Below are 15,889 nucleotides of genomic sequence, written 5' to 3' on the forward strand. Positions count from 1 at the left end.
CATTCACAGTAATAAAATAAATGAAATAAAGCAAGTGGAAGAAAGGGAAACTCCAATAATCCTGTGGCCAAATATGTACATTATAATACCTTTGATGTAACATCTCCAGTTAAACATTTTCATCTGTTACTGTCTGGCGGATGCACCTCAGATAATACGATTAAAGGTTTATTGGGAACAAAAGCCTCTTACGTCATTGTTGCTGTCCGAAACCTGGTGGTTAAAACATTCTCTCTTAACAAAGGACCGCCCCTCTGAATGAATGGACAAAAAAAGCAGGATAACACAAATAAAATATAACATTCTCCGCAGTAATGGCAGGAGGTCGGTTCTCACCAGCACTGCTGGTGCTTCTTTGCCATGTTCTCTTTGGCAGCTCTTCCTTCCAGCCGGCTCTGGTGCTGGACATGGCAAAAATCCTACTCGACAACTACTGCTTCCCTGAGAATCTGGTCGGCATGCAGGAGGCCATTCAGCAAGCCATCAACAGTGGAGAAATCCTCAAAATATCTGACCGCAAGACCTTGGCATCTGTGCTGACAGTTGGCGTGCAGGGTGCACTCAATGACCCTCGACTAACTGTGTCCTTCGAGCCAAACTTTGTCCCAGTGATGCCGCCCGCCCTCCCTTCTCTCCCCACCGAGCAGCTCATCCGTCTGGTCAGGAACTCTGTGAAGCTGGAGGTCCTGGAGAATAACGTGGGTTACCTGAGGATCGACCAGATCATAGGGGAGGAGACGGCCGCCAAGCTTGGCCCGCTGCTCCGGGACAATGTCTGGAACAAGGTTGCCAACACCTCCTCGTTAATCTTTGACCTGCGCTACAGCACAGCTGGGGAGCTGTCCGGAGTCCCGTTCATCATCTCCTACTTCTCCGACCCAGAACCTCTCATTCACATTGACACTGTGTTCGATCGACCCTCCAACACCACTAAGGAACTGTGGACTATGTCATCTATCATGGGAGAGCGGTACGGAAAGCGAAAAGACCTCATCGTATTAACCAGTAAGCGTACTATGGGTGCGGCTGAGGCAGTCGCCTACACTCTGAAGCATTTGAAGAGGGCGAACATTGTTGGAGAGAGGTCAGCCGGGGGGTCAGTGAAAGTGGAGAAGATAAGAATAGGAGATTCTGGTTTCTACATCACAATTCCAGTGGCCAGGTCAGTGAACCCAATAACAGGCCAAAGCTGGGAAGTGAGTGGAGTATCTCCCTCTGTAAATATCAATGCCAAGGAGGCTGTTGCTAACGCCCAAAATCTACTGGCGGTCAGGAGTGCCATTCCAAGGGCTATCCAGAGCGTCTCTGACATCATCAGGCAGTACTACTCATTCACAGACAGAGTACCGGCTTTCCTTCAACATCTGGAATCCACTGATTTCTTCTCTGTCATTTCAGAGGAGGACCTGGCGAACAAACTCAACAATGAACTGCAGTCTGTGTCAGAGGACCCTCGTCTGATGATCAAACTGACCCAAGATCACCCGGTTATCATTGAGGAAGACTTTGAACCTGAGAACATACCAGGTGATCCAGCATTTCTCAGGAACTTGGTGGATACAGTCTTCAAAGTACGCATCCTAACTGGAAACACTGGTTATCTCCGCTTCGACAAGTTTGGAGACGTGTCAGTGATGGCCAAATTAGGAGAGCAGATTGCCCAAAAAATCTGGGAGGCCCTCAAAGACACAGAGAACCTCATCATCGACCTGCGATACAACACAGGCGGGTCCTCAGCTTCCATGGGCATTCTGCTCTCCTTCCTCCAAGACCCGTCACAACAGTTCCACTTCTTCACCATATACGACAGGATCCAGAACACCACCACTGAGTTTAACACGCTTTCCGGCCTCCTAGGCCCACCCTACGGGTCTAAACGTGGAGTGTACATCCTGACTAGTCACTATACCGCCAGTGCAGGGGAGGAATTTGCTTATCTGATGCAGTCGCTGCACCGTGGCACCCTCATCGGGGAAATCACATCTGGGACCCTGATGCACTCCAAGTCATTCCAGGTGGAAGACACAGACATTGTCATCACCGTCCCCTTCATAAACTTCATAGACAACAACGGGGAGTGCTGGCTAGGTGGAGGCGTGGTCCCTGATGCCATAGTGCTTGCTGAGGAGGCCGTGGACCACGCCCATGAGATAATAGAGTTTCACAAGGAGGTTCTGTCACTGGTGGAGGGGACAGGGGAGCTCTTGGAAGTACACTATGCCATCCCTGAGGTCGCCAACAAGGTCAGTAGAGTGCTGCTCACCAAATGGGCCGAAGGCTCATATCGATCAGTGGTCGACTATGAGTCTCTGGCATCCCAGCTAACAGCTGACCTCCAGGAGACGTCAGGCGACCACCGGCTGCACATATTCTACTGCGACATCGAACCCGAGTCTCTGCATGACATGCCAAAAATCCCAACAGCTCAGGAGGTGGGTTACATCATTGACACGCTGTTCAAGATCGAGGTGATGCCCGGGAACGTGGGCTATCTGAGGTTCGATATGATGGCAGACATAGAAGTGATGAGAGCCATCGGCCCTCAGTTGATCAAACTGGTGTGGAGCAAGCTGGTGAACACGGACACAATGATCATTGACATGAGATACAACACAGGTGGTTACTCCACAGCCATACCGCTCCTCTGTACCTACTTCTTCGACGCTGAGCCCCTGAGGCACCTTTACACCGTCTTTGACCGCTCTACAACCACCATGACCGAGGTCATGACCCTGCCTCAGATCCAGGGTCAGAGGTACGGCTCCACCAAGGATATCTACATCCTCACTAGTCAAATGACAGGGTCAGCTGCTGAAGTATTCACGCGGGCCATGAAGGACCTGAACAGAGTGAAGGTGATTGGGGAGCCGACCATCGGAGGGTCCCTGTCCAGCGGCACCTACCAGATCGGGAATAGTATCCTGTATGCTTCCATACCTAACCAGGTGGTCCTGAGTGCTGTTACTGGGAAGGTGTGGAGTGTCTCTGGGGTCGAGCCACACGTTGCTGCCCAGGCAAATGATGCTCTGAGTGTTGCACAGAGAATCATTGCAGCCAGGCTTTTAAAGCAAGATAAAGGGAAATAGTGGTCATGTTTTAATTTCTCTTTCCTTTAAATGTTTACTTTGTTTGTCCTGTATTTGGAATTATGTTATTTTTCCTGTGTAATTTCCAACAGAAATGTTATTTATTATCATCATTTTTCTGTAACCTGACATAATGTATCTGTGGTATAATATATCCACCCCAAGGAAAGCTATTTTGGTTCTCTTATTCGAAATCTTAAAATTGTAGATTGCACATTATTATTTAGGCACCTTATGAAAGCGTTCTTTTTGCACCTGAAAATATACAGATCAATAACTGTCGCAGCACGGGAATGAAATGAGTTGCCTTCGATGAATTTGACCAACCCCTCTGTGCGTCATTTTGTTTGAGAAATTGGATTAGATTTAGAAGTAAATCCTCTTGTTTATATGTTATGAATATCTAAATGTATTTTTAATCTCTTTGATGTAACTCTTTGGGCTATATTTGTGTTGGCCTAAATATGGGCGGGGAAACAGGGTTGATATTTCATTTCATTGTACTCTCACGGACTTCATTTGATTATCGCAAATACTTTATACTTCTATATTAATCTGCTTTTAAATGCATTTGTTATTTGTCATTTTCTTCATTTGTTAAGTCATGCAATGTAGAGGAGTCTTTAGCCAGTCAGTAGAGGGAGCATTTCCTATACAAACCTGTAGTGAACTACTGTACTCAGTTCTCCTACTGTGTATTAGCATCAACGATAACCACATGAACTCATTATGAATAGTGTAATATCGGTTAACCTAGTTTCACGTAATTGGTCAAATGCTTGATTAAGTTCTGGGCTCATACATGTTAGGAGAAAAGACTATAGAACAAGGATCGGAATCGGAACGAAGAGCATCCCTTTTTATCTTGACAGATCTAGGGTACCATTTATGTTAACGTAGTCTGTCCACATGAAATGATGAATAGTGTCCTGACCAAACGGAGGCCATATACTGTAGCTTAGAAGAGAAAACACAAATGTTCTATTTTACGCTGGTATAGTAGGTTGAATAGAACTGTAGAGCAAATGTTGTTGGTTCCTGGTAAGTTTCATTTGATTTTTAATCAACACTAAAGTGTTAAATAAACGTGTGAGTTATTGATTACCTGAGATGAACTGTTCAGAGCTCAATGTCATATTTACAGACCATAATATTGGGTCAGCCAATGGGAAATTAAGAAAGGGGGGGTGGACGACTTGACTATTTTATGTTCTAAGTTTTAAGTATAAATTCTAAGTACAAGTTCTATGTTCTAAGTACAATTCTATGTCCTAAGTATAAATTCTATGTTCTAAGTATAAATTCTATATTCTAAGGATAATGCTGAGTGTGAGATTAGACTCCTAAATATGGTATACGGACAGGTAATATTACACTTAAGATCAACTTACTGACCAACAGAAGGCCTAATTATAAGGTACAAAAATATATATATATATATATATTCATATCTAGTTATATCTAGTTAACATTGATGTTCAATCAGTGAGATGTTTTCTTCAAATGAAAAATATTCATATATGTATACAGTACTGTGAATATTTCCACCAAGTATAATCACAGCAGACATTTGTGTCTAGTCAAACCTTACCTCACATGCACAGCAACAAACATATTTTTAACATCTACATCTTGGGCAACATGTTGCACCTACATTGTTAGCTTGTTATTGTCTTACCCAAGTACTCAGGATAATACGATTAAAGGTTTATTGTGAGGAAAAGCCTTGTGTGTGTTAACAGAAACTTTCAGGAGAAAGAGTCTCATTTGACCAAGGACCTCTTTGCAGACGTACGTTCCACCGCAGAGCAGCTACTACTGTGGTTTACTGCAATCTAGAAACCCGACAAGATGGCAAAATCTCTCCTCTTGTTGGCATCGGTGGTGGTCTTCGGCAATGTTGCCATCCACAGCGCTTTTGCACCCGACCTGATTGTAGACATGGCTAAAATTCTCCTGGACAACTACTGCTCTCCGGAGAAGCTGACTGGCATGCAGGAGGCCATCGACGCTGCGAGCAGCAATACCGAGATCCTCAGCATCCCTGACCCCGACACTCTCGCCTCTGTCCTGACCGGTGGGGTCCAGAGTACCATCAACGACCCCCGACTAGTCATCTCCAATGAGCCCAACTATGTCCCTGCGGTGGCCCCTGCCCTGCCACCCCTGCCACCGGACCAGCTTATCGGCGTGCTCCAGAGCTCCATTAAGCTGGAGGTCTTAGAGGGCAACATCGGCTACCTGAGGATCGACCACATCATCGGGGAGGAGTTGGCCGACAAGATCGGCACCCTCCTCCTAGAGCTGGTCTGGAAAAAGATTCTGCCCACGTCCGCTCTGATCTTTGACCTCCGCTACACAGGCAGCGGGGATCTGTCTGGCATCCCATACATTGTGTCTTATTTCACCGACGCCGAGCCTCTGATTCACATCGACAGCGTGTACGACCGTCCCTCCGACACCACCACCGAGATGTGGTCCATGCCCACACTGCTGGGCGAGAGGTACGGAACCAAGAAATCCCTCGTCATCCTGACCAGTGCAAACACCAAGGGAATTGCAGAGGATGTTGCCTACTGTCTGAAGAACCTCAAGAGGGCCACAATCGTTGGGGAGAAAACTGCTGGCGGGTCCGTGAAAATTGACAAGATCAAGATTGGGGACACAGACTTCTATGTCACAGTGCCCTCGGCTAAGTCCATCAACCCAATCACAGGGAAGTCTTGGGAGGTCACCGGCGTGACGCCCGATGTTGAGGTCGATGCTGAAGATGCCCTGGCTGTTGCCATTAAGATCATTAACCTCCGTGCCGAGATCCCTGCCATTCTCGAGGCAACTGGCACTCTGGTGGCCGACAACTACGCCTTTGAAAATGTCGGAGCGGACGTTGCAGAGAAGCTGGCAGCAGCGAGCGGTGACTACAACTTGATCTCTTCAAAGGTGGATCTGGAGACTAAACTCTCCGCTGACCTCGTGACACTGTCTGGAGACAAGTGCCTGAAGACCACACACAGCACCCCACCCCTGCCACCAATGGTAAGACACATTTGATGTTGTATTGTATTTCTAGCCTATGTAATACATTTATCTATAGAGAATACTTTTATGTGAATCCAGAGAGCAACTTTTTAATGAATATTTGCCTGAAAAAAAAAAAATTTGAATTTCAGTATTAATTAGGGGGACAATTTTGAGACATTTTATGTTGATTTCAGAACCCATCTCCAGAGATGTTCATTGAGCTGATCAAGGTCTCCTTCCACACGGATCTTTTTGAGAACAACATTGGCTACCTGCGCTTTGACATGTTTGGTAACTTCGAAGAGGTTCAGGCCATTGCCCAGATCATCGTGGAGCATGTGTGGAACAAAGTTGTTAACACTGACGCTCTGATTGTTGATCTCAGGTACAGATGTAAGATCATAATTTGATCACACCGTTGCAGAATAACTTTCCTGCAATGCAGGAAATGTAAAACTAGTTGTGTGTATGAGGTTTAAAAAGGCTTCTGAAGTTTGTAATTTCCACTTTGAAATTTCAGACTTGATTTTCCCTTATGAAAAATGTATCAACCCTTAAAAATGTTAATTAATTATAATCCCTATAATAATTCACATTTACTGTTGCTGCATGATTATTTTCCTGCTGTGGCAAACTGGCTCAAATTAAGATCCTACATCTGTAGAACTTCTCTTTATAGTGAAAATCAAAGCTCATATTACGAGCATAGCAACTAGAGGAACATATTTATGTTCACCAAGATGAACAGAGTGGCTTACCATTTCATTGGGGTAAATGGGGACAGTTGCACCATAGGGAAAGTTTTTATTTACAACATGTTCATCTTTTATATTGAATGAGTTTGTATAATTGATTTTGCAGAAACAATGTTGGCGGGGCCACTACTGCCATTGCGGGCTTCTGTTCCTACTTCTTTGATGCAGACAAGCAGGTCTTGCTGGACAAACTGTACGACAGACCGTCTGGCACCACTAAGGAGCTGTGGACTCTACCTGAGCTCACAGGTTAAAAAAACTCAAAAGTTTCATAATGTGCACTGTATAATGAGTTTATCGATTTGGATTAAGCAGAACACAACTGTGCGCTGTCAGCAGATGAAAATGACTCTCATCTTCTCTCTCAGGTGCGAGGTATGGCTCTAAGAAGAGCCTGATCATCTTGACCAGCAGAGCCACGGCCGGCGCCGCCGAGGAGTTTGTCTACATCATGAAGAAGCATGGTCGGGCCATGATCGTGGGCGAGACCACCAACGGTGCCTCACACCCCCCTGAGACCTTCCGCGTGGGCGACAGTGATGTGTTCCTGAGCATCCCCACCACCCATTCAGACACAGCCCAGGGCCCCGCCTGGGAGGGTGCCGGGGTCACCCCTCACATCCCCGTGCCCGCCGACGCAGCCCTGGACACCGCCAAGGGCATCCTCAACAAGCACTTCGCCGGTGCAAAGAAGTGAAGTCTCCAACTGTGGATGTTGGCAGCCAAAGGCGTTTAGGATCTTATGTTCTCAGAGGAGAGAAGTGTGTAGGGTACCGTTATATGTAATTGACCAAATTTAGGCAACCAGCCTCTGCACCTAAGCCTTCTTTCTGTAGCCTGTTCTCGTTTTGCAAGAAAATGTGAGAGGTTCTGAACCAGTTTGTGGTTTGTTTTTACTTATAGTTTTTACTTCTGAAAACTACTGTGATTGCAGAATGATTTAAGAAAGTGTGAGTGAATTTAAATGTTATACTGAAATGTGACTCTTAAAGGAGTGGTTCAGAAACTGTTTGTGTTTGAGTTACTGATCCACTAGCCTTTGTGGCAATGATTTGTCAAAGCAGCTTCGATCTTTGGCTGTCAAAAATAATGTGAATTGTAAATTGTGCGAGAGCAGGAAAGCTGAAACTAGTTTAAAAAGCAGCATTGGATCAAACGCTGAAATATTTGTAATGACATATTTGCTTTTCCTATGATATTCTTATATAATTTCAAGTAACATTGTTAGGACCTTTACAAACAAATTGTCCTGTCTGTTGGGGGAGCATTCTTAAATTTGCTGCAGGGTCTTTTTGCTGTGTATGGGAAGTTGTGTTGTGTCCATACATAGTGACTTGCCATGTGAAGACATTTGGGTTGTATCAATTCCAATGGTGGGACACAATAAAGGCAATGGAAACACAATAATACATATGTGTATTGTTTTATAACAGAGGTTAGGAGTTGATCAAGAAAACCAAGCAGCTTTTTATATCATATAACACCAAACACATTATAATTACTACAATTCCTACCAGATTTTCTCCCGATGGCAATTAAACACACCAACAAAATGGAATCAATCCCAGCCATTGTTACACAACTTTCCGTTACAGCCTCTTGTAATAATCCAAACCAACAAATTAGTGAGATTATGCCTGAGATAAACTGTGTTTCAGCTCTAAGTAGCAAAAGCATTTGACAAAAACTACTCATTCAGATGAGAATTTAAAACCTGAGAACAATTATCAGTCTGTCAATTCAAGTCATACTTACCCATTCTAGTTACTTTCTGCAGTTTCAATTTGGTCTGTAATACACAAACACAGTTTATTAGTACTCTGTTAGAGGATATATTAAATCAGCCAATATAATTAAATGTACTCCCTTTGTCTCTTTTCAATCTACACCATTCTATTCAACCACTGGGATGCAAATCCATTCCACCCAGGAGATGGCACTGCAGCTGTAACATCTCAGAGGCACAGATACTGATCAGTGAGAGAGTGAGAACAGACCAGCTTTTGGCGAGCACATTTTGAAAACACAAGGATTTAACAGGATACGTTATGCAGGGAATACCACGTACATAAACACGTGCAGAGCCGAGGGACAAGAGAGACAACACAACACTACATAAAGAGAGACCTAAGACAACAAAACAGCCAGGCAGCAACACATGACAACACAGCATGGTAGCAACACAACATGACAACAACATGGTAGCAGCACGAAACATGGTACAAACATTATAGGGCACAGAAAAAGGCACAAAGGGCAAGAAGGTAGAGACAACAATTCATCATGCAAAGCAGCCACAACTGTCAGCAAGAGTGTCCATGATTGAGTCTTTGAATGAAGAGATGAATGAAGCTAATGAATGAAGCTAATCACAGACCACATACAGTAGCTAAAGTTTAGCTGTGTATGTGTGTGTGTGTATGTGTGTGTGTTCTGTATTTCATGTACTATATGTTTCCATTGTGTGAAAAAGTAGATAGAGTAATGGGAAAAATGATCAATGGAGAAATACATGTTAAGACAGACGTCCGGTTTTCCTGTAGTCATCACATTCATTTGATAATTCTTACTTCACTTGTCTCTGGAGGCGTAACTTTGCTTTACAGCTGACTCATGTGGTACCTGCAGCAGCTTGCTGGCTATGGATTAAATACTGTGGACATCACTACAGCTTCTGCCTACTTGGCTCTTCAACATTCAGCCTCTGAGAGAGGATGAGAATGTGCCAATCAACATGTGTTCATTACAGTCCCAGTAATTGCATGTCATTATAAATGTGTAGGCTAATTACATGACAATTACATAGTCACATCATTCCACAGTGCTAATTAACTGGAAGGGCCAGCCCAGTAAACAGGGGTTAAGGTAGGTAACAAGTCAGTGGTAACCTACAAGAGGTGAGATTTTATCTTGAATAAATCTATTAACTTTGTTTGTCTAGAGAAGTATACAGAAACAATAAATATAGCTGCAAGCAGCAATGAACGGGGTTCACAGGATGACAGAAAGGAAACCAGATCAGTTGGATAACTGTAATGGCTGTCGTGGGTTGAAGAAGGTGTGGACCAAGGTGCAGCGTCGTAAGTGTTCATCTTTTATTATGAATTGAACACTGAATGGAAAAACAACAAAAGAGAATGAACGAAACCGAAACAGTTCTGTCTGGTACAGAATACAAAAACAGAAAACAACTACCCACCAAAACAGGTGGGAACAGGCTACCTAAGTATGGTTCTCAATCAGAGACAACGATTGACAGCTGCCTCTGATTGGGAACCATACCAGGCCAAACACATAGAAATACAACACACAGAACAAAACATAGAATGAAAAACATAGAATGCCCACCCCAACTCGCGCCCTGACCAAACCAAAATAGAGACATAAAAAAAAACGAAGGTCAGGACATGACAATAACAAAGCAAGCACACTATCATTTAGGAACTATCTTCCTTTATGTGCAATCAGTGAAAGCATTAACATGTTTATCTCTTAAAGGGATATTTTGGGATTTCTTGATTAGACAATAGGCCTTACATGTCATCTGTGTGTAAGCCCAACAAGGTGGGAAAACATAACAGCCCAATACAGAAACAAACATCTCTCTGGTAAGAAGAAGGGGAGGGGTGTATGCCTTATGATTGACGAGACGTGGTGTGATCATAACAACGTACAGGAACTAAAGTCCTTTTGTTCACCTGACCTAGAATTCCTTACAATCAAATGCAGACCGCATTATCTACCAAGAGAATTCTCTTCGATTATAATTACAGTCGAGTATATCCCGCCCCAAGCAGACACCCCAACGGCCCTGAAAGAACTTCATTTGACTCTATGTAAACTGGAAACCACATATCTTGAGGCTGCATTTATTGTAGCTGGGGATTTTAACAAGGCTAATCTGAAAACAAAGGCTCCCTAAATTTGATCAGCATATTGAATGCGCGACCCGGGCTGGCAAAACCCTGGATCATTGTTATTATAACTTCCGCAACGCATATAAAGCCCTCCCCCGCCCTCCTTTTGTAAAATCTGACCACAACTCCATTTTGTTGCTCCCAGCCTATAGACAGAAACTAAAACAGGAAGCGCCCGTGCTCAGATCTGTTCAATGCTGGTCCGACCAATCAGATTCCACGCTTCAAGATTGCTTCGATCACGTGGACTGGGATATGTTCCGCATGGCGTCGGACAGTAACATTGATGAATACGCTGATTCAGTGAGCGAGTTTATTAGCAAGTGCATCGGTGATGTTGTACCCACAGCGTCTATTAAAGCGTTCCCCAACCAGAAACCGTGGATTGATGGCAGCATTCGCGCACAACTGAAAGCACGAACCACAGATTTTAATGAGGGCAAGGTGACCGGAAACATGACCGACTACAAACTGTGTACCTATTCCCTTCGCAAGGCAATCAAACAATCTAAGCGTCAGTATAGAGACAAAGTAGAGTCGCAATTCAACGGCTCAGACACGAGAGGTATGTAGCAGGGTCTACAGTCAATCACGAACTACAAAATAAAAAACCCGTCGCAGACCACGATGTCTTGCTTCCAGATAACCTAAACAACTTCTTTGCTAGCTTTGAGGACAACACAGTGCCACTGACACGGCCCGCTACCAAAACCTGTGGGCTCTCCTTCACTGCAGCCAATGTGAGTAAAACATTTAAATGTGTTAACCCTCACAAGGCTGCTGGCCCAGACGGCATCCCCAGCCGCGTCCTCAGAGCATGCGCAGACCAGCTGGCTGGTGTGTTTACGGACATATTCAATCAATCCTTATCCCAGTCTGCTGTTCCCACATGCTTCAAGAGGGCCACCATTGTTCCTGTTCCCAAAAAAGAGAAAGTAACTGAGCTAAATGACTATCGCCCTGTAGCACTCACTTCCGTCATCATGAAGTGCTTTGAGAGACTAGTCAAGGACCATGTCACCTCCACCCTACCTGACACCTTAGACCCACTCCAATTTGCTTACCGCCCCAATAGGTCCACAGACGATGCAATCACAATCACACTACACACTGTCCTAATCTATCTGGACAAGAGGAATACCTATGTGAGAATGCTGTTCTTCGACTACAGCTCAGCATTTAACACCATAGTACCCTCCAAACTCGTCATTAAGCTCGAGACCCTGGGTCTCGACCCCGCCCTGTCCTGGATCTCCTGACAGGGTCTTGGACTTCCTGATGGGCCGCCCCAGGTGGTGAGGGTAGGTAACAACATCTCCACCCTGCTGATCCTCAACACTGGGGCCCCACAAGGGTGCGTTCTCAGCCATCTCCTGTACTCCCTGTCCACCCATGACTGAGTGGCCATGCACGCATCCAACTCAATCATCAAGTTTGTAGACGACCCTACAGTGGTAGGCTTGATTACCAAACACGACGAGACGGCCTACAGGGTGGAGGAGATGAGGGCCCTCAGGGTGTGATGTCAGGAAAATAACCTCACACTCAATGTCAACAAAACAAAGGAGATGATTGTGGACTTCAGGAAACAGCAGAGGGAGCAGCCCCCTATCCACATCGATGGGACAGTAGAAGAGAAGGTGGAAAGTTTTAAGTTCCTCGACATACACATCACGGACAAACTGAAATGGTCCACCCACACAGATAGCGTGGTGAAGAAGGCGCAGCAGTGCTTCTTCAACCTCAGGAGGCTGAAGAAATTTGGCTTGTCACCAAAAACACTCAAACGTTTACAGATGCACAATCAAGAGCATCCTGTCGGGCTGTATCACCGCATGGTACGGCAACTGCTCCACCCACAACCGTAAGGCTCTCCAGAGGGTAGTGAGGTCTGCACAACGCATCCCCGGGGGCAAACGACCTGCCCTCCAGAACACCTACACCACCCGATGTCACAGGAAGGCCAAAAAGATCATCAAGGACAACAACCACCCGAGCCACTGCCTGTTCACCCCGCTATCATCCAGAAGGCGAGGTCAGTACAGGTGTATCAAAGCGGGGACCGAGAGACTGAAAAACAGCTTCTATCTCAAGGCCATCAGACTGTTAATAAACAGCCATCACTAACATTGAGTGGCTGCTGCCAACATACTGACTCATCTCTAGCCACTTTAATAATGGAAAAATGTATGCAATAAATGTATCACTAGCTACTTTAAACAATGCCACTTATATGTTTACATACCCTACATTACTCATCTCATATGTATATACTGTACTCTATACCATCTACTGCATCTTGCCTCTGCCGTTCGGCCATCGCTCAGTCATATATTTTTATGTACATATTCTTATTCATTCCTTTACACTTGTGTGTATAAGGTAGTAGTTGTGAAATTGTTAGATTACTTGTTAGATATTACTGCATGGTCGGAACTATGAGCACAAGCATTTAGCTACACTCGCATTAACATCTGCTAACCATGTGTATGTGACAAATACAATTTTATTTTATATAATTTTCTTATTTTCATGACAAGCTTATTAGTTCAATAGCTATTGATGAGAGAAAACCGTATATACAATATAAAACTAACTTTACCATGGTGCCGAACCGAACCATAGCCTATGCCTACCGGTTCTCTAAAAAGTTGGGTAAACAATACTTTCCGTTTTTTTTTTAAATTTTGAGCAGCTGAACAACAAACCGCACAGACAACCGGTAGAGTTTAAAGCTGTAATATGTAATTTGTTGGGCGACATGACCAAATTCACATGGAAATGTGAGTTGTAGATCTGTCATTGTCAATGAAAGCATGTCTAAGAAGTGGTAGATCTCTATGTGCAGTATTTCTATGCTTCCCATTCTTACGTTTTGTTTTAGCATCTCCACACTATACTTGCTTTGACAAACTGAAATTAGGCAAACTATTCACATTTTTGCAAACAGGAAATGGCGACGCGCTTTCTGCATAGTGCACCTTTAAATGTAATTTTATTAAACATTCATGTAAAGAACAGTTATAGGATTGTTCAGCCATTAGTTTCAGGCTGTATATACAAATTCATTGTGTATTACAGTCTGATTAATCAGACCAGTCTTATGCTGGGATGGGCTGTGAAAAGGCTAGTAATATGCACAGTAACAGTGAGTGGGTAAAATCACTGGGGAAGCCAAGCCAGAGAGAAAAGACATTACAACCTGCAGTGTGTATTGTGATAATTGCATTGTTTGCTCTATAACCTGTTAGTTTATATACCTTGTAAACATGATATATAGGCCTAAGGCCGAGACAAGACACAGTGGCAGAATCAATTCAACCACGTATTTGTTTCATCACAAATCTGGAGAGCAACCTCTGTCAGGTGATTTCTGTGATTCCTTTCCGCTTGTGTGCATTCATGCAAGTAGATGTTGACTCACCCTACTTGAAGAGAAACACCAATGCCCTCCTCTCTTTCATGTTGATGAAACGTTCTGTGATGCTGTCACAGTACACACTTACATTTTCGTTGTCCTAGGCTACCTGGCTAAAATGTTTGCTCGCCAGCTTAAATTCCTTTCATGTGCAACAAGTGAACATTAGCCTTCTACATCTAGCTACATATTGAACGTCCATCATCTCAGGCCAGGGGCACAATGTATGAATTTATGGCTGGATCAGAATCGCTGTTATAATCATTGGCCAGTACGGAGAATTAAGTAAAACGAGTCAATGGCTAATTTAGGAAATGGCCAATTTTAGTTAGCCACCAGGGGACAACACAACGAGATGCAACAATTCAAGTTGTTTCTGTCAATGACATATTGCTCTCGATGTGATTGGAGTGAAGCCAAATCCAAACTAGCTTCCCATTACATTTTTTTGGTGCTCCAGGACCATTCACAGTTGAGCTCACTCAGTTCAGCTCAATGTTGATTGGCTATTATTTTATCCTTATGACTCATACCATACTCAAGAGCCCAACTGTCACGTTCTTTCAAAATCGAACCCAGAAGCAGACCAGGACAAGGAGAGTAGGAAGAAGGTGAGTATTTATTTACAAGTGAATGTGAATGGGTAGATATATCCAGGTGGCGTAGCGGGCAGCGGTGGTGAGTTGATGGGAGTAAATAGGTGGATCCAATGGGGTAGAGGAATCCTCCGACGACCAGGCGGGAATGGGGTAAATGATCCGGGTGAGTAACTGAAGACAGAACAAACGGAGGTAAGTTTAAGGCAAGCAATACATAAAACAAAACAAATTCTATCCAACTTGAGGCTGATACTCTGGCACAACATACTGTTCATGGCTAACGATCCGGCAGGGAATGGATGTCAGGTCCGGGCTTATGAAGAGGAGAGATGATGATTAGGACCAGGTGTGCAGATAGCTGATGGGATACAGGTGCGGGTAATCAGAACTCCCAACTGGCTACATTGCCCGGCAACCAGACAGGGTGCGTTCCAGGACGCCGGAAAAAAAAACACTCCAGGACAGAACACAGGCAAAAAACAGACTCAGGAAACAGGATTCGTGACACTAACAGCAGATGTCATAATACCATAACACCTAGCAGTCAAACAGGGATTTTTAAAATTTAACTAGGTAAGTCAGTTAAGAAAAAATTCTTATTTACAATGACGGCCTACCCCAGCCAAACCCAGATGACGCTGGGCAAATTGTGCGCCACCATATGGGACTCCCAATCACGGGCAGGTGTGATACAGTCTGGATTCGAACCAGAGACTGTAGTGACACCTCTTGCACTGAGATGCAGTGCCTTAGACCGCTGCGCCACTCTGAAGCCCATGGTGGTTCCAAATCATTTTTCCCATAGGGAATTTTCAAAACACCTAAAACTGTGTTGTATGAATATCCTGGCGTTATATTTCGATAATCATGTAAATCTCTCTCAGACAAGTCGACTTTAATCAACATATTTGGCTGTATTTACTCTCAGATTCTAAAATGCTAATTAGCATCAAAGTAGACATCATGCAAGACTACAAATCCCTGCAAGCTCCTGCACGTCATCTCTAGCTGAAACCTTTGCTAATAGGGATTGTCAATTGAAAACGTGCACAACAGTTCACAGAATTATCAATTGAATAAAATGTTGCCAATT

The 15,889-nt window shown here is 44.1% G+C and overlaps 1 protein-coding gene across 1 annotated transcript; it reads left to right on the forward strand.

Annotated features, from left to right (window-relative positions):
• The first annotated feature begins 226 nt into the window (after nucleotides 1–226).
• LOC112223502 (retinol-binding protein 3-like) lies at nucleotides 227–8,271 on the forward strand. Its single transcript, XM_024386553.2, has 5 exons — nucleotides 227–2,972; nucleotides 5,808–6,122; nucleotides 6,302–6,492; nucleotides 6,969–7,111; nucleotides 7,231–8,271. Exons 1-5 carry the CDS (start codon nucleotides 315–317, stop codon nucleotides 7,557–7,559), a joined length of 3,636 nt encoding a protein of 1,211 aa, XP_024242321.1. The 5' UTR covers nucleotides 227–314; the 3' UTR covers nucleotides 7,560–8,271.
• The last annotated feature ends 7,618 nt before the right edge of the window (nucleotides 8,272–15,889 follow it).

Source organism: Oncorhynchus tshawytscha, linkage group LG24, assembly GCF_018296145.1.
Source record: "Oncorhynchus tshawytscha isolate Ot180627B linkage group LG24, Otsh_v2.0, whole genome shotgun sequence".
Classification (NCBI taxonomy): Eukaryota; Metazoa; Chordata; class Actinopteri; order Salmoniformes; family Salmonidae; genus Oncorhynchus; species Oncorhynchus tshawytscha.

Coding starts and splice junctions, on each gene's coding strand:
- LOC112223502 (XM_024386553.2), top strand. CDS start 315: ATGGCAGGAGGTCGGTTCTCACCAGCACTGCTGGTGCTTCTTTGCCAT. Junction 2,973..5,807: donor TGAGTGCTGTTACTGGGAAG/GTGTGGAGTGTC, acceptor ATCACAGGGAAG/TCTTGGGAGGTCACCGGCGT. Junction 6,123..6,301: donor CCCCACCCCTGCCACCAATG/GTAAGACACATT, acceptor TGTTGATTTCAG/AACCCATCTCCAGAGATGTT.